Raw genomic sequence first — 20,373 nt, forward strand, 5'->3', positions numbered from 1 at the left:
CATGCTGAGTGTGGAGCCAGACGTGGGGCTCAATCCCAAGACCCCAAGATTATGACCTTAGCCAAAGGCAAGAGTCAGACGCTCAGCCAACTCACCCACCCAGGCACCCCTGATTCTTTTTTTTTTAAGATTTATTTATTTATTTTAGAGAGAGAGTGAGCATGAGTGGGAGGGGCAAAGGGAGAGGAAGAAAGAACCTTAAGCAGACTCCACACTGAACACAGAGCCCAACATGGCGCTCTATCTCATGACCATGAGAGCATGACCTGAGCCGAAACCAAGAGTTGGATGCTCAACCAACTGAGCCACCCAGGCGCCCTGAGAGAAAGAATCTTTTCTTTTTTTTAAGATTTTATTTATTTGAGAAAGAGAGAGAGAGCACAGAGGGAGAGTGAGAGGGAGAAACAAATTCCCCGCTAAGCAAGAAGCCCAATGAGGGGCTCGATCCCAGGACCCCGAGATCATGACCTGAGCTGAAGGCAGAGGCTTAACCGACTGAGCCACACAGGCATCCCCTGAGAGAAAGAACTTTAAGCAGACTCCCTGATGAGTGTGAGGCCCACCATGAGGCTCAATCTCACAACCTTGAGATCATAACCTGAGCCAAAATCTAGAGTTGGGACACTCAACTGACTGAGCCACCCAGGTGCCCCAACGAATCTGATTCTTAATAAACTCTAGTTTTCTTCAGATATCAATGAAATAATTTTTTCCTTTAAGAATACTCTTTAGATGCTACATATCATATCTTTAGTAAGTTTACCTAAATAATAACAGCAACAATTAAAATTAACATTTGTTGACAGCTTATTCAAGGCCCTGTGCTCAGAACATGATCACCATTACCTCATTTAATCCTCCAGCCCCCCAAAATAAAGACCGTTAATGTTGTTTTATACCCCAGTAAACTGGGGCACAGAGATTAAGTGACTTTCCCAAGGTTACAGAGCTAATTAGTGACAGAGCTGAGTTTTTGTCTATGTGATTCCAGAGCCCCTTCTTATAAACACTATATACCATACTTACTTTGAAATTTAGTTAACTACTTTTTCTAAAGGGCTATACATCAGAAATAAGATACCTCAGTTGAGGGCGCCTGGGTGGCTCAGTTGGTTAAGCGACTGCCTTCGGCTCAGGTCATGATCCTGGAGTCCCAGGATCGAGTCCCGCATGGGGCTCCCTGCTCGGCAGGGAGCTTCTCCCTCTGACCCTCCCCTGTCTCATGCTCTCTCTCTATCTCATTCTCTCTCTCAAATAAATAAATAAAATCTTTAAAAAAAAAAAAAAAGATACCTCAGTTGACCCTGGGAAAGGAAATTAGCTAGATAAAGAAAATAAATAGAAGTAGATTTACTTTCCACAGTAAATTCTCTTGCTTTTTTAATTTTGCACTAAGTATAGTGGTATATTTATTACCTAATTTAAAAAGAAATTTACAGGGCGCCTGGGTGGCTCAGTCGTTAAGCATCTGCCTTTGGCTCAGGTCATGATACCAGGGTCCTGGGATCGAGCCCTGCATCAGGCTCCCTGCTCAGCGGGAAGCCTGCTTCTCCCTCTCCCACTCCCCCTGCTTGTGTTCCCTCTCTCTCTCGCTGTGTCTCTCTCTGTCAAATAAATAAATAAAATCTTTAAAAAAATAAAAATAAATTTACATCTTAAAATAATTAAAAAGTGTTATACAGTATAATGTTTTTGTTTTCTCAAAATTCAAGGTGAATTTTGGCATTGGTATACCTTCAAACAACATTAAAACTGCAGCTGTCAATGCCTGGTAGATATCTTAGGATACCAATGTGCAAGGAACAGAGCCCTAACTTGGGTAGACTGGAGCTATTAAAAGGTAGTGATAAACATGGTAAGTCCTTTGAATTTTTCCAGTTTATCCCTAATTACCATTAAAATTAGGATAAACTAAAAATAATGGACAGGATTATCCTAGGGAGTTTTCAGTTCTAACAGTCTATGAATTTTAATTTTTCTGGAGTAAAGACATAAAGACAGGAATATAGTAAATTTTAACAGATAACATTATGAATCTTTTCAGAATTTCATCAAAGTAATATTTTAAAACTATATTATAATTTACACAAATTTCCCAGAAATAAGTCCTTAATTCTTAACATACATCAACTATATCTGCCAACAATCCATTTAGCTTTGGGTATTTTTTTTCTTGCATTTTTGGGGTGTTGAACTTGCGGAAGGACCACCCCAGCAAAAATGGGACTCTTGGAAAATATATTCTGTAAGTGAGGTGTCAAATTGCCTGAAAAGAGAAAAAAATATGAATGTAAGGAAACAGAGAAATTAATCTACAATCAAAATAAACAAATTGCTATGTGGTCTGCATTAAATCACTAAAAAGGGAGAATAACAATTACGTTCTTATAATTTTTTAAGGTTGAACAAGGAACTATCTGAATATAGCATAAAAATTGGAAGTTTCCCCAGTAATCTGTTGATAGCATGTAGGCAGTAGAAAATTTAAAACCACCAGGTTCATTTTCGTTTCCCAAAATATAAGACATAATATATAATGCTATCGGAAAAGCAAACTTTTACGTATTTCCATATAGGTATCTAAATGGTCTAACAAGTGTTTATCAGCAAATCCTTACTCAAAACAGCTAAAATATCTAAATTATTTAGAAATATAAATACTGCAAAGAAACAAGGCTATAGAGTAGTAGTAGAATGAAAACCGTAAATAGGAGTGGAGAGGGGCGCCTGGGTGGCTCAGTCGTTAAGCGTCTGCCTTCGGCTTGGGTCATGATCCCAGGGTCCTGGGATCGAGCCCTGCATCAGGCTCCCTGCTCAGCAGGAAGCCTGCTTCTCCCTCTCCCACTCCCCCTGCTTGTGTTCCCTCTCTCGCTGTGTCTCTCTGTCAAATAAATAAAATCTTAAAAAAAAAAAATAGGAGTGGAGAGAGACAAGTTCTAGCACCAGTTTTATTATAACTATTTCTGTGACCTTGGGCAAATCTCTTCCCTTTCTATGCTTCAGTTTCCTTATCTGTAAAATGACAGAATTAATCCCATCATCTCCAGTGTTTTTTTTTTCTTTTTTCTTTTTTAAAGATTTTATTTATTTATTTGAGAGACAGAGAATGAGAGACAGAGAGCATGAGAGGGAGGAAGGTCAGAGGGAGAAGCAGACTCCCTGCCGAGCAGGGAGCCCGATGCGGGACTCGATCCCGGGACTCCAGGATCATGACCTGAGCCAAAGGCAGTCGCTTAACCAACTGAGCCACCCAGGCGCCCTGTTTTTTTTTTTTTTTCCTAACATTACTCTCAAAACCAAAACTTTAAAGATGACAAAAAAAGTGTGATGCTTTAAGACTCCAAACTATATCTTTAATTAGTATTTATCCAGACTTCATGATTTTTATCCCAGTATCTTCCTCATGATCCTGTAACTACATGTTTATGTATACCTTCTCTATACCACAAAAGGAGCTCCTCAAGCTCATCATTCAGAAATATATTAAAAAAAACAAGTCATTGAAACTCCATGAGTAAGGCTAACCATCAAAATGTTTGGGTAGTCAAAGCAGATCATTAAAAAAGTAAAAGCACTCATCAAATGTATTTTTGAATAGGTTATTTAGCTACCTGGATTTCTGCTGTGGTTTTAAAAAAAAGTTTTCTCAATAAGTAACTTTCTATCTCTAAGTGCTTCAAAAAGACATCTAAATCAACTCTATTATTTAAAAGTCCACTTTGAGAGATGCAAATATTTGTAGAAGCCAAAAAAATTTTTTTAAGATTTTATTTATTTATTTGACAGAGAGAGAGAGAGTGAGAGAGCACAAGCAGGGGGAGCAGCAGAGGGAGAGGGAGAAGCAGGCTCTCCGCTGAACAGGGAGCCCCATACCAGGCTCGATCCCAGGACCCTGAGATCATGACCTGAGCCGAAGGCAGACGCTTCACAAACTGAGCCACCCAGGCACCCCCTAGAAGCCAAAATTTTAAAACAACTTTCAGACAAATTGAAGTATGTTCCTATTGTACCATTTTTCTTAGTATCAACCATTAGCAAATGACTTAGCTATTTGCAACCTGACAAAGAAAATATTATTTACAAAAACAGAGAAGAATTTCCTACCTTCTTTATCAGCCCAAGGCATACACCTGCTGCCATCTATCAAAACAATATGCTTCCCTGTTCTTATAAAGAAAAAACTGAATTTGAAAATCAAGCAGAATTGATATAGCAATATTTACTTTAAGCATTTAACAGTGTATTTCAGTAGTACCCACCTACTTTTAAAACAATTTTATGAAGTAAATCCAAATCAGAGCTGCTAGGAAGATAGGGATTTCCAGTGGCCATCTCAATGATCATACAACCCAAAGCCCAGATATCTACAGGTCTGAAACAAACAAGAATAAATCATTTTTTCATGGAGAAATATATAAAAATCTCTTCTTTTTATTTTTTTTAAGATTTATTTATTTATTTATTTGAGAGAGAGAGAGAGAGTACGAGCAGGGTGAGGGGCAGAGGGAGAAGCAGACTCCCCACTGACTGGCCAGCCTGAAACAGGGCTCGATCCCAGGTCTCCGGTATCATGACCTGAACCAAAGGCTGATGCCCAACCAACTAAACCACCCAGGTACTCCTAAAATATCTCTTCTAAAATGTTTTGAAATAATGTTCCAGCCAAAGAAAATATAATGGTTAGATGATATCATTTATAAATTTTCATCTTAATATCATATGCCAACTTTAGGATATATATTAAACACTATCACATTTTATTAATAATATTAAATATTTTATATTTAAATCACATGAGAAACCATGTAGTAGTCCAGATGAAATGTAACTGTAATTCTAAAATTGTTCCAGATACTTACATAAAGACATTATGATAAATGGTTTATGAATTAGAGTAATTGAATACCAAAGCCATCTTGTACTTAAAAAGTAAAATTTAGGGCACCTGGGTGGCTCAGTCGTTAAGAATCTGCCTTCGGCTCAGGTCATGATCCCAGGGTCCTGGGATCGAGCCCCGCATCGGGCTCCCTGCTCAGCGGGAAGCCTGCTTCTCCCTCTCCCACTCCCCCTGCTTGTGTTCCTTCTCTCACTTTGTCTCTCTCTGTCAAATAAATAATTAAAATCTTTAAAAAATAAATAAATAAAATAAAAAGTAAAATTTAAAAATCTTAAATATTTTACCACTTACATTTTTTTAAATTAATTAATTTATTTAAAGTAGGCTTCATGCCTAATGTGGGGCTTAAACTCATAACCCTGAGATCAAGAGTCACATGCTCTACCATTTGAGCCAGCCAGGCACCCACATTTATTTATCTTGTATTGTGAGTCATCCATAATTCCAACTTTTTTGCCACATAATCAGTTTTTTAAAAGATAGTTTATGTTACTAGGACTTCTAAAGATTTTATTTTTTTTTAAGTAATCTCTACACTGAACATAGAGCTCGAGCTTAACAACCCCAAGATCAAGAGTCACACACTCCACTGAATGAGCCAGCCAGGCACCCACTAGGATTCTTTTTACAGATTTATTTATTTATTTATTTTAAGGAGGGGGAGTGTAGGGGGGAGAGAATGAGAATCTCAAGCAGACCCTGCAATGAGCGGGGAACCCAACACGGGGTTCAACCGCAGGACTCTGAGATCACAACGTTAGCCAAAACAAGAGTCAGATGCTCAAATAAGCCACTCAGGCACACCCCCGCCCCACTAGGAATTTTAAATAGATAAAAAGTATTTCAATCTCACATTCGAGAGAAACATAAACACTACAATGAGCTGTATCTTTCACTGACCCAACTGATAAAAATTGTAAGATTCAATAACTGCTGTATTGGTGAAGCCATGGAAAATGAACACTCCTGTGTACCATCCTGGGAGTGTAAACCACACAACTTCTTTGAAGGGAAAATTGGCCAAAGCTACCAAAATTAAAAATGTACCTACTTTTGACCAAACAACTTTATTCCTAGGAATTTAACCAAAGATCTACTCACCCATGTGCACAAAGATAAATGATATAAGAATTTCACTGAAGCATTGTTTGTGGTAGGAAAAAAAGTGGAAACAACCTAAACATCCTTCAATAGGAGAATCGCTATGTAATATTTTGTACAACCACACAATGAAATATTATTCAGCTATCAAAAAGGAGGTATATGCTAATATAAATTGATTGCCAAGATGAACTCTCAAGCAAAAACAGCAAAATTCACTAAAGATCTCCAAGAAGATGTATATAAATGAAGAGATATTGCGTGTTCATGATTAGGAAGACTCAATATTGTCAAAACGTCAGCTCTTGGGGTGCGTGCACCCCGATGTTTATAGCAGCAATGTCCACAATAGCCAAACTGTGGAAAGAGGCATGATGTCCATCGACAGATGAATGGATAAAGAAGATCTGGTATATATATATACAATGGAATATTATGCAGCCATCAAAAGGAATGAGGTCTTGCCATTTGCAACGACGTGGATGGAACTGGAGGGTGTTTTGCTGAGTGAAATAAGTCAATCAGAGAAAGACATGTATCATATGACCTCACTGATATGAGGAATTCTTTTTTTTTTTTTAAAGATTTTATTTATTTATTTATTGGAGACCGAGCGAGAGAGAAACAGCATGAGAGAGGAGAGGGTCAGAGGGAGAAGCAGGCTCCCCGCCAAGCCAGGAATCCGATGTGGGACTCGATCCCAGGACCCTGGGATCATGACCTGAGCCGAAGGCAGTCACTTAACCAACTGAGCCACCCAGGCGCCCGATATGAGGAATTCTTAATCTCAGGAAACAAACTTAGGGTTGCTGGAGTGGTGAGGGGTGGGAGGGATGGGGTGGCTGGGTGATAGACATTGGGGAGGGTATGTGCTATGGTGAGTGCTGTGAATTGTGCAAGACCGTTGAATCACAGATCTGTACTTCTGAAACAAATAATACATATATGTTAAAAAAAAAAAAAAGAAGAAGATGGGGCACCTGGGTGGCTCAGTTGGTTAAGCGACTGCCTTCAGCTCAGGTCATGATCCTGGAGTCCCAGGATCGAGTCCCGCATCGGGCTCCCTGCTCGGCAGGGAGTCTGCTTCTCCCTCTGACCCTCCCCCCCTCTCATGTGCTCTCTCTCTCTCTCTCTCATTCTCTCTCTCAAATAAATAAAATCTTTAAAAAATAAAAAAAATTAAAAAAAGAAGATAGCAGGAGGGGAAGAATGAAGGGGGGGAATTCGGAGGGGGAGACGAACCATCAGAGACGATGGACTCTGAGAAACAAACTGAGGGTTCTAGAGGGGAGGGGGGTGGGAGGATGGGTTAGCCTGGTGATGGGCATTAAAGAGGGCACGTTCTGCATGGAGCACTGGGTGTTACACACAAACAATGAATCATGGAACACTACATCAAAAACTAATGATGTAATGTATGGTGATTAACATAACAATAAAAAATTAAAAACAAACAAAACAAAAAAAACGTCAGCTCTTCCCCAACTTGATCTATAGATTCAATGCAGTCCCAGTCAAAATCTGATTTGGATATCAACAAATTGATTCTAAAGTTTATATTGTTAAAAAAAACTGGCCCAAAAGAGGGTACCTGGGTGACTCAGTCCATTAAGCCTCCAACTCTTGATTTTGGCTTGGGTCATGATCTCTGGGTCATGAAACTGAGACCTATGCTGGGCTCTGCACTCAGTGCAAAGTCTGCTTGAAACTCTCTCTCGGGGCACCTGGGTAGCTCAGGTGGCTAAGCATCCAACTCTTGATTTCGGCTCAGGTCATGATCTCAGGGTTCTGGGATGGAGCCCTGCTTCGGGCTCCTGGCTTAGCAAGGAGTCTGCTTGAGATTCACTTCTTCACCCCCAGCTCATGTGCTCTCTCTCTCTCAAATAAATAGTCTTTAAAACAAAAGAAAAGAAATCCTCTCTCTCTGCCCCTCCCATGGCTCATGCTCTTTCTTTCTCTCTAAAATAAAAAAATAAATAAACAAAATCTTTTTAAAAATACTTAATTAGTTTCAAATTCTCCCAAAAGTGGACTCTTAAACCAGTCAATCTGGAATTACATGGTCAGCACTAGTGAGGTAACCTGCCTGACAGAACCCTGCCATCCCCCTAAAGGAAGGTGACCTTGCCACAAACAACCTACCCTTTACTAGTAACTGCCTTGTTCTGCCCCATTCTGCCTATATAAGTCTTTCCATTTTGTACAGCCCTTTGGTGTGTCTTTCTGTCTGCTAGATAGAATGCTGCCTGATTCACAAATGGTTGAATAAAGGTATTAAGATCTTTAAATTTTACTCAGCTGAATTTTGGTTTTTAACAATATGAAAAAGCAGTAGACCCAGAATAGCCAACACAATATTGAAGAACAAAGTCAGAGGAAAGATACCACCTGACTTCAAGACATATTATAAAGCTACAGTAATCAAGACAGTATGGTTTTGGTGAAAGAACAAACAGATCAAGAGACCAGAATACAGAGTCCAGAAATAGACTCACAAGAATATAGTCAACTAAACTTTGACAAAGGAGAAAAAACAATTCAGTAGAGAACAGGAAGTCTTTTCAAAAGTGATACTGGAACAACTGGACATCCATATGTTAAAAAAAAAAAAAGAACCCAGACATAGATCTTACAATTTTCACAAAAATTAACACAGAATGGATAACAGATGTAAATATAACATACAAAACTATAAAACTTCTAGACAATAATATTGGACAAAATCTAGATGATCTTAGGCTAGGTGATGAGTTTTAGATACAACACCAAAAGCATAATCTACAAGAGAAAAAAATTGATAAGTGGTACATCATTAAAATTTAAAAATTCTGTCTGGTGAAAGACACTGATAAGAGAATGAAAAGAGAAGTTGGAGAAAATATATGCAAAACACATATTCAATAAACTATTTGTGTCTAAAATATATAAAGCATGCCTAAAACTCAACAATAAGAAAATAATCAAATTAAAAATATAGGCAAAATATGCAAACAGATGCTCACCAAAAATGATACACAAATGGCAAATACACATATGAAAAAATGCTCAACATCAGGGAATGTCATCAGGGAATTGTAAGTTGAAGCAATAATAAGATAAATACCATAAATACACACCTATTATTCGACTAAAATCCAAAAAGCTGACAACAGCAAATGCTGGTGAGGATGTGGAGCAACAGGAACTCTCATTCCATGGAAACGCAAAATGATACAGCCACTTTGGAGGACAGTTTGACAGCTTCTAATGAAGCTAAACATAGCGTTACCATACAATCCAGCAATAATTGCACTCCTCAGGGGCGCCTGGGTGGCTCATTCAGTTGAAAATCTGAGCATCCGACTCTTGGTTTTGGCTCGCCCCCCCCCCAGGTCATGATCTCAGGGTCCTGAGATGGAGCCCTGAGTCAGGCTCTGCACTCAGCGTAGAGTCTGCTTGTCTGCTCGTCCCTCTCCCTCTGCCCCTTTGCCCCCTGCCCCCCACTGTCTGTCTGTCTGTCTGTCTCTCTCAAATAAATAAATAAATAATCTTTAAAAAAATAAGTGTACTAATTGGTATTTAGCCAAATAATTTGAAAAACTTATATCCACAAAAAATCCTCCACATGAACGTTTACAGCAGCTTTATTCATAACTGCCAAAACTTGAGAGCAAGCAAGATGCCTTTCATTAGATAAATGGATAAACAGTCAAATATACATACAATGTAGTACTATTTAGTGATTAAAAATGACCTATCGAGACATAAAGCAAAACAAAACCAAAAAATGGAGGAACCTTAAATACACATTGCTAGGTGGAAGAAGCCAGTCTGAAAAGGCTGTATAACATATGACCCCAAATACATGACATTCTGGAAAAGGCAAGAGTATAGAGACAGTAAAAAGATCAGTGGTTGCCAGAAGTTCAGGAAGAAGGAGGAAAGGATGAAAAGATAGGACACAGAGGATTTTTAGGGCTGTGCAACTATTCTGTATAATACTGTAATAGTGGCTACATGACGTTATGCATTTGTCAAAATCCATAGGAATTCAACACAAAGAGTGAACCTTAATGTAAACTATGGACTATAATTAATGATAATATATGAATATTGTTTTATCAATCTTTTTTAAAGATTTGTTTATTTTTTTAAAGATTTTATTTATTTGAGAGAGAGAGAGAGCACATGAGAGGGGGGAGGGTCAGAGGGAGAAGCAGACTCCCTGCTGAGCAGGGAGCCCGATGCAGGACTCGATCCAGGGACTCCAGGATCATGACCTGAGCCGAAGGCAGTCGCTTAACCAACTGAGCCACCCAGGCGCCCTAAAAGATTTGTTTATTTTTTTAAGTAATCTCTACACCCAACATGGGGCTCAAACTCACAACCCCAAGATCAAGAGTCACATGCTCCACTGACTGAGGCAGCCAGGTGCCCCAGGGGTTTATCAATCTTAAAAAAGTGCCAAACTAATGTAAAGTGTTAACAACAGGGAAACTTGTTGTGGAGGGGGTAAGAAGGAGGGGGTAGGTATTGGGGAACCTTACTTTCTGCTCAATTTCTCTGTAAACCTAAAGATGCTCTCAGGAAATAAAAGTCTACTAATTAAAAAAATTAAAAGAGAAAAAAAAGGGATTCTGTACTATATATAGTATGCTTCTATTTCTGTTTAAAAAGGAGGTGCTGTAGATTGATATCCAAAATATATAAAGAATTTATACAACTCAACACCAAAAATACAAATAATCCAATTAAAAATGGGCAGAGGACCTGAATAGATACTTTTCCAAAGAAGACATACAGATGGCCTGTATTAAGAAAGAAGACTTCAGGGCACCTGGGTGGCTCAGTTGGTTAAGTGTCAGACTTTGGCTCAGGTCATGATCTCAGAGTCCTGGGATTGAGCCCCACATTGGGCTCCGCGCTCAGCAGGGAGTCTGCTTCTTATTCTCCCTTTGCCCCCTCCACCCCATGCACGTGGTCTCTCTCTCTCTCTCAAATAAATAAATAAAATCTTTTAAAAAAAATAAGAAAGACTTAGAAAGAAGAAAAATGTCAAATCTATAACCTAGCATTCCACCTTAAGACAGTGGACAAAGAAAAACAAACTAAAACTACAGCAAACAGAAGGAAGGAAATAATAAAGATTAGAGTGAAATAAGGATTTTTTTTAAAAAAGAGAAAAATCATTGAAACCAAAAGCTCATTGTAAAGATCAACAAAATTGACATTTAACTAGAATGACTAAGAAAAAAGAGACTTAAATTATTAGAATCAGAAATGAAAGAAGTAACATTACCACCAACCTTGCAGAAATCAAAAGAATTATAAAGGAATGCAATGAACAATTGTACACCAACAAATCAGATAACTTAGGTCAAACAGACAGTTTCCCAGAAAAACACAAACAATTAAAACTGGCTCAAGAAAAATAGAGAATCTAAATAAACCTGTAACAAGTGAAAAACTTGAATTCCTAATCAAAACACTACACACAAAGGAAACCCCAGGCCTAGATGGCTTCACTGCTGAATTCCATCAAATATTTAAAGAAAAATTAATACCAATTCTTTACAAACTCTTTCAAAAAATAGAAGAGGAGGAAACACTATAGAGAACAAACTGATGTTTACCAGAAGGGAGGTGGGAGCAGGGATGGGTTAAAGAGGTGATGGGGATTAAGGAGCACATTTGTGATAAGCACTGGATATTGTATGGAAGTGTTGAATCACTGTATTGTACACCTGAAACTAATATTACACTATATGTTAACTAACTGGAATTTAAATAAGCACTTTAAAAATTCAATAGAAAACAACAGACCAATATCTCTTACCAATATCTCTCATGAATATGGACATAAAAATACTCAACAAAATGGCAGGGATGCGGAGAAAGGGGAACCCTCCTACACTGTTGGTGGGAATGCAAGCTGGTGCAGCCACTCTGGAAAACAGTATGGAGGTTCCTCAAAAAGTTGAAAATAGAGCTACCATATGATCCAGCAATTGCACTACTGGGTATTTACCCCAAAGATACAAAAGTAGGGATCCGAAAGGGTACGTGCACCCCGATGTTTATAGCAGCAATGTCCACAATAGCCAAACTGTGGAAAGAGCCAAGATGTCCATCGACAGATGAATGGATAAAGAAGATGTGGTATATATATACAATGGAATATTATGCAGCCATCAAAAGGAATGAGATCTTGCCATTTGCAACGACATGGATGGAACTGGAGGGTATTATGTTGAGCGAAATAAGTCAAACAGAGAAAGACATGTATCATATGATCTCACTGATATGAGGAATTCTTAATCTCAGGAAACAAACTGAGGGTTGCTGGAGTGGGGGGTGGGGTGGGAAGGATGGGGTGACTGGGTGATAGACACTGGGGAGGGTATGTGCTCTGGTAAGCGCTGTGAATTGTGCAAGACTGTTGAATCTCAGATCTGTACCTCTGAAACAAATAATGCCATATATGTTAAGAAAAAAAAAAAAGAAGAAGAAGAAGGTAGCAGGAGGGGAAGAATGAAGCGGGGGAAATCGGAGGGGTAGACGAACCATGAGAGACGATGGACTCTGAAAAATAAACTGAGGGTTCTAGAGGGGAGGGGGGTGGGAGGATGGGTTAGCCTGGTGGTGGGTATTGAGGGGGGCACATTCTGCATGGAGCACTGGGTGTTATGCACAAATAATGAATCATGGAACACTATATCTAAAACTAATGATGTAATGTATGGGGATTAACATAAGAATAAAAAAAAATCTGAGGGGAAAAAAAAAATACTCAACAAAATACAGCAAACTGAGTCCAGCAACAAATAAAAAGAATTACACACACTGTGGAATCTAAAAAACAAAACAAACAACAAAGAGAGAAACAGACTCCTAAATATAAAGAACAAACTAGCAGGAGCACCAGGCTGGCTCAGTTGGAAGAGCATTCAGCTCATGATCTTAGAGTTGAGAGTTCAGGCCCCATGGTGGGTGTAGAGATTAGTTAAATAAATTAATTAATTAAATAAAATAAAAAACTGAGAACCATAAAGAACAAACTGGCAGTTGTCAAAGGGGTGAGGAGATGGGTGACATGGGTGAAGGGGATTAAGAGGTACAAACTTAAAAAAAAAGAGGTACAAACTCCCAGTTATAAAATAAATAATTCACAGAAATGAAAAGCACAGCATAAGGAACAAAGTCAATAATAATGTAATATACTTTTTGCAGTGGACATTTCATAATCTATATAATTGTTGAATCACTATGTTGTGTACCTGAAACTAATTTAGTATTATATGTCAACAATACTTCAGTTAAAATATATATATATATATTAAAGATTGTTTACTCTTGCTCTTGTGTTGTTATACTCTCACCATGGTATTGTATAGAGGCCAATAAACTTTTTCTGTAAAGGAGCACATAGTAAATATTTTAAGCTTTGCAAGCCATACAGTCTCTGGTGCAACTACTCAAGCAACTGCAACTGGGTGAAAGCTGCCATAGATGATATGTAAATGAATGAGTGTGGCTGTTATGATAAAACTTTATTTACAAAAACAGACAATAGGCCAGATTTACCCATTCCTGGTAGAGAGAGTAATACAGTAGTCCTTAAATTTAAGAGTGTTTATGATGTTTTGTAGACCCAATCAAACAGGCAACACCTCCAATGGAAATAACTTTTAGTACAGAATGTTGCACTGTAAATGACATCTTTCATTATATTTTAACAAGGTCAAGCAGGTTCTGGTGCCAAAGACACAAGGAAAAAAAAAAAAAAGAATTATACACCATGATCCGGTGGGATTTATTTCAGGCACACAGGTTGGTTCAATATGCAAAATCAATTAATGGGATACATCGTATCAATAGATTAAAAAAATAAAAGGCACATGATCATCTCAATAGGTACAGAAAAAGCATTTGACCAATACACTTTCGTAATAAAAACTCTCAACAAACTAGGAATAAAAGGAAATTTTGTCAACCTGAGAAAGGACATCTACGAAAAACCCACAGCTAACAACAAACTTAATAGTAAAAGATTGGATGTTTTTCCCCTGACATTAGTAACAAGACAAGAATGTCTGCTCTCACCACTTCTTTTTTTTTTTTTTTAATTTTTTTATTCACCACTTCTTTTCAACATTGTGCTAGAGGTTCTGGCCAGAGAAATTAGAAGGAAAAGGAAACAGAAGGCATCCAGACCAGAAAAGAAGAAGTAAAATTATCTCTACTCACAGATGACATGATCTTGTATATAGGAAGTCCTAAGGAATCCAAAAAAACAATTATTAGAACCAATACATTCAGCAAGGTTGCAGGATACAAAATTAATATACAAAAATCAGGTATTTTTTTCACACTTTCAGTGAACAATCTGAAAATGAAATTAACTGTTCCATTCACAATAACATCAAAAAGAATAAAATACTTGGGAATAAATTTAACAGAAGTGCAAAATGTATGCTCTGAAAACTACAAAACATTGTTGAAATTGAAGATCTAGATAAATGAAAAAATGTTCTATGTTCATAGATTAGCAGACTTAACTAACATTGTTTAGATGGCAATGCTCTCCAAAATGATCTACAGATTCAGCGTAATCCCTATCAGAATACTAGATGTCTTTTTGAAAAAAAAATTTTTTTTTAATTGACAAGTTGATCCTAAAATTCATATGAAACTGCAAGGAACCCAGAATAGCCAAAACAATCTTGAAAAAGAAAAACAAAGTTGGAAGACTCATACTTTCCTACTTCAAACTCAATACAAAGCAATGGTAATCAAGATAGTGTGGTTCTGGAACAAGGACAGACACACAGATCAACAGAATAGAACTGAAAGTCCAGAAATAAACCTCACATTTCTGGTCAAGTGGTTTTCAACAAAGGTGCCAAGACCACTCAATGAGGGAAAAACATTCAACAAACGGTGCTTAGACAAGTAGATAGCCACATCAAAAAGAGGAAACCCCTTACCTTATGCCACATATTAAAATTAACTCAAAATAGAGGCATCTGGGTGGTGCATTTGGTTAAGCCTAACAACTTCTGGTTTCGGCTCAGGTCATGATCTCAGGGCTGTGAGATTAAGCCCTGTGTGGGGAATCCGTGCTCAGGGGGGAGCCTGCTGGAGATTTTCTCCCTCTCCCTTTGCCCCTCCCTTGGCCCCCACTCGCAGTCTCTCTCTCAAATAAATAAATCCTAAAAAAAAAAATTAAAAATTTTTGTGTGTCACAGGACACCATCAAGAAAATGAAGAAACAATCCATAGAATGATGGAAAAATTTAAAAATGCATTATCTGATAAGGAATTGAATCTAGAGTATACAAAGAATTCTTACAGCTCAATAATAAAAAGCCAAAACAATTTAAAAATGGGCAAAGGATCTGAACAGACATTGCTCAAAGGAAGATATACAAATGGCCAATAACACGTGAAAAGATGCTCAATATCCTTAGTCATCAAGGAAATGCAAGTCAAATCCACAATGAGATACCACTTCATACCCATTAGGATGACTAGAACCCAAGTCAGATAATAACAAGTGTTGATGAGGATATTAGAGAGACTGTAACCCTCACACTCTGTTGGTGGGATTTTAAAATGATGCAGACATTTTGGAAAACAGTCTGACAGTGTCTCAAATGATTAAACACAGGGTTACCATAAGACTCATTAATTCTACTCCAAGGGAAATGAAAACATATGTCCACACAAAAACTGATACATAAATATTTAGAGCAGCATTATTCATAATAGCCAAAAAGTGAATACAACTCAAATGTCTATCAATGGACAAATGGATAAACAAAAGTGATCTATCCACATAATGGGGAAATAATTGGATTCAATTCCTTAGGAAAGGAAGGGGGTGCCTAGCTGGCTCAGTCAGAAGAGCATCCGACTCTTGATCTCAGGGTTGTGAGTTCAAGGCCCACATTGGGTGTAGAGATTACTTAAAAATAAAATATTAAAAAAAAAGAAAAGAAAGGAAGTACTAAAATGTGCCACAACTTGGATGAACCTTGAAATCATTATGCTAAGTAAACAAGTTAGTCACAAAAGACCACATATTATGTAATTCCATTCATATGAAAATCAGAATAGGGAAATCTATAAAGTCAGAAAGTAGATTAGTGGTTGATTAGGGCTGGAACAAGAGGGGTGGGGGTATAGGAGGGTGATAGCTAAAGGATACAGGGTTTCTTTTAAGGTGATGAAAATGTTCAAAAATTATGGTGATGTTGCACCTATCTGTGAATATACTAAAAACCACTGAACTGCATACTTTAAATGCATGAATTGTATTATGTATGAATTTTATCTCAACAAAGGTTTTTTTAAAAGAACAAGTAGGCAGCATTTATTTTTTTATTTTTATTTTTTGCATTTTTAATTTTTAAAATTTTTATTTTATTTTAATTTTTTGCTTTGTACCAACCATAATTTTTTTTTAATTTAAATTTTACTTAGTTAACATACAGTGCAATATTTGTTTCTGGAACAAAATTCAGTGATTCATCACTTACATACAAGACCCACTGCTCATCACAAAAAGTGCCCTCCTTAATACCCTTCACCCAAAAGTATTATAAGTAATAAGAAGAGAAGATAAAATTAAAATACCACCATTTGCAAATCCCAATGAATTGACAGATCTAGCCATTAAGCATCAGTGGCTACTAACGTCACAGAAAGAGACATTCAGACTTATGTCTCTCCTAACTCAAGAAGACAATACTGCCTATAATCTTGTGAAATAGACTGAACCTCAGACTAACCCAACATCTGGACCCAGGTGCCAATTTGCACAAAATATAAAGGACAAAGAAACATGTTGAACTCCACTGCGAGTATGCAATCAACAAAATTCAGACTTAGAAACTCAGTGGTCTGGGTTCTTCAACAGATAAGTCGTAAGAAAAATAAAGGGATAGAGGAAATTACTGTAGTTTAAAAGAGACCTTAAAAACGTATCAGATCTTGGGGCGCCTGTGTGGCTCAGTTGGTTAAACGTCTGCCTTGGGCTCAGTCATGATCCCAGGGTCCTGGGATGGAGTCCTGCATAGGGCTCCCTGCTCAGCAGTGAGTTTGCTTCTCCCTCTACCCCTACCCCCACTCACGTTTGCTTTCTCTTGTGCGCGCTCTTTCTCTCTCTCTCTCTCTCTCACAAAAATAAATAAATAAAATCTATAAATAAATAAATAAATAAAAACATATCAGATCTTATTTACATAAAAAAGCAAGACTAGTTTTAACAAATATACCACAGTAATGTAAGATTATGACGTTAGGAGAAGCAGAAATTGGGTGAGGGCTGTATGGGAACTCTCTGTATTATGTCTGCAGCTTTTCTATAAATGTAGAATTATTCCAAAATAAAAGCATATTTTTTAAAGATTTTATTTATTTATTTGAGAGAGAGAGTGAGCGAGAGAGAGAGAGAGAAAGAGAGAGAGCACAAGTGGGAGGGAGGGGCAAAGAGAGAGAGGGAGAAGCAGACTCCCCGCTGAGCCGGGAGCCCAATGCGGGGCTCGATCCCAGGACCCTGGGACCATGACCTGAGCCAAAGGCAGACGCTTAACCAACTGAGCCACCCAGGTGCCCCTAAAAAGCCTATTTAAAAAAGAATGCCTGCGGGGGCACCTGGGCGGCTCAGTCGGTTAAGCATCTGCCTTCGGCTCGGGTCATGATCCCAGGGTCCTGGGATCGAGCCCCACATCGGGCTCCCTCTCAGCAGGGAGCCTGCTTCTCCCTCTCCCTCTGCCCCTCCCCCTGCTTGTGCTCCCTCTCTCTCAAATAAATAAATAAAATCTTCAAAAAAAAAAAAAAAAAAAGAATGCCTGGGGCGCCTGGGTGGCTCAGTCGTTAAGCGTCTGCCTTTGGCTCAGGTCATGGTTCCAGGGTCCTGGGATCGAGCCCCATATCGGGCTCCCTGCTCAGCGGGAAGCCTGCTTCTCCTTCTCCCACTCCTCCTGCTTGCTTTCCCTCTCTCACTGTGTCTCTCTCTGTCAAATAAATAAATAAAATCTTCCTGCTTGTGTTCCTCTCTCGCTGTGTCTCTCTCTGTCAAATAAATAAATAATGTCTTCCTGCTTGTGTTCCTCTCTCGCTGTGTCTCTCTCTGTCAAATAAATAAATAAAGTCTTAAAAAAAAAAGATTTTATTTATTTATTTGACAGAGAGAGACACAGCGAGAGAGGGAACACAAGCAAGGGGAGTGGGAGAGGGAGAAGCAGGCTTCCCGCGGAGCAGGGAGCCCGATGTGGGGCTCGATCCCAGGACCCTGGGATCATGACCTGAGCCGAAAGCAGACGCTTAACGACTGAGTCACCCAGGCGCCCCAATAAATAAAATCTTAAAAAAAAAAAGAATGCCTGGGGGGGTAGAGGAGAAAGTCTAGGGTGGCCATAAAAAATGATAATAATAAGTGTTGGCAAGGAAATGAAGAAACTGTAGTCCCTACATTCTGCTGGCGGGAATGTAAAACAATACAGACACTGTGGAAACAAATCTGGCAGTTCCTCAAAGGATCAAACATAGAGTTGCCACCCACAATTCCACCTCCCAGGTATGAAACCCAAAGAAATGAAGACACATGTCCACACTGAAACATGTACACGAATGTTCACATTATTCATCATAGCCGAAAAGTGGAAACAATCAAGATGTCTATCAACTAAAAATTAGATAGATAAAATGTGATATATCCATAGAATGGATATTATTCAGCCATAAAAAGAAATGAGTACTGATACATGCTACAACATGGATGACCTTTGAAAACAATATTCAAAGTGAGAGAAGTCAGTCCCCAAAAAACAGATCTCGCTTAATCTCATTTATATGAAATGTCCAGAATAGGCAAATCCATAGAGAATTGAAAGTAGCCTGGTGGTTGCTAGGCCTGGAAGGCTTGGCAGGAAAGGGAGAGTGACTGCCAATGGATATAGGGTTTCTTTTTGGGGTGATGAAAATGTTCTAAAATTGAATGTAGTGATGATTTTACAACTTTGTGAATATACTAAAAACCACTGAATTATACAATTTAAATGGGTGATTTTTATGGTATGTGAATCATATCTCAAAAAAGCTATCATTTAAAAAAGGCTAGATCAAACTAAGTGCATGTACTTGGATAAGTAGATAAAACTATAAAGAAATATAAGGAACTGAATATAATAAAAGTCAATATCGGGTGCCTGGGTGGCTCAGTTGGTTAAGCGACTGCCTTCGGCTCAGGTCATGATCCTGGAGTCCCGGGATCGAGTCCCGCATCGGGCTCCCTGCTCAGCAGGGAGTCTGCTTCTCCCTCTGACCTTCCTCCTTCTCATGCTGTCTCTCATTCTCTCTCTCTCAAATAAATAAAACAAAATCTTTAAAAAAAAAAAAGTCAATATCATGGTCACTTTTGGGATCAGGGAGAACAATATAATTGGAATAGGGCACCTGAGAGTCTTTGAAGGGGCAGCAAAATTCTATTTTTTTAATTCAAGTATAATTAATGTAAAGTGTTATATTAGTTTCAAGCATATAATATGATTCAATGATTCTATGCACTACTCATTGCTCATTATGATATTTCTTTTTTTTTTTTTTTTTTTTAAAGATTTTATTTATTTATCTGAGACAGAGAGAATGAGAGAGACAGAGAGCACATGAGAGGGGGAGGGTCAGAGGGAGAAGCAGGCTCCCTGCCGAGCAGGGAGCCCGATGCGGGACTCGATCCAGGGACTCCAGGATCATGACCTGAGCCGAAGGCAGTCGCTTAACCAACTGAGCCACCCAGGCGCCCTCATTATGATATTTCTTAATCCCCTTCACCTATTTAACCCATCCCTCCGCCCCAAAATTCTATTTTTTGATCTGGTAGTGAAGCTATACATTCATTGTGCGAGCTTTTTTTGGGTCTGTGTGTTGTTCAACAATAAAAGGATTTTTTTTTTAAAAACACGCACTAGCAAATTTATTTCAAACGTAATGTGAAGTCTCACAGAGTCCAAATTTACCATGTGCGAGTTACCAATTTTGTCTCTGTGGACTACAAGAGATTATATCTGTTCTCAAAGAACATATCTTTAAGCAGGAAGTATTTATTTGTTTATTTTTAAAAATTTTATTCATTTATTTGACAGAGAGAGACACAGCGAGAGAGGGAACACAAGCAGGGGGAGTGGGAGAGAGAGAAGCAGGCTCCCCGCTGAGAAGGCAGACGCTTAATGACTGAGCCACCCAGGCGCCCCATGAAGTATTTTTTTTAAAGAACTAGAAATAAGCCATATTAAATATTAACTGGCATAAAATCTACAAATAATGAACAAAAGGGCTTAGAAGGGGATATGATTCGGGGGCAAGGATCGGAAAATAGGGGGAGCATCAGAAAA

The 20,373-nt window shown here is 38.4% G+C and overlaps 1 protein-coding gene across 1 annotated transcript in view; it reads right to left on the reverse strand.

Annotated features, from left to right (window-relative positions):
• CDKL3 (cyclin dependent kinase like 3) overlaps positions 1-20,373 on the reverse strand; it is a 59,944-nt gene that overhangs the window by 14,259 nt on the left and 25,312 nt on the right. The window contains 3 exon segments of the mRNA XM_021701929.1: positions 2,126-2,170; positions 2,172-2,266; positions 4,260-4,372. Coding sequence (XP_021557604.1) covers positions 2,126-2,170; positions 2,172-2,266; positions 4,260-4,372 — 253 coding nt within the window.

This window comes from Neomonachus schauinslandi, chromosome 7 (assembly GCF_002201575.2).
Source record: "Neomonachus schauinslandi chromosome 7, ASM220157v2, whole genome shotgun sequence".
NCBI classification, from domain to species: Eukaryota; Metazoa; Chordata; class Mammalia; order Carnivora; family Phocidae; genus Neomonachus; species Neomonachus schauinslandi.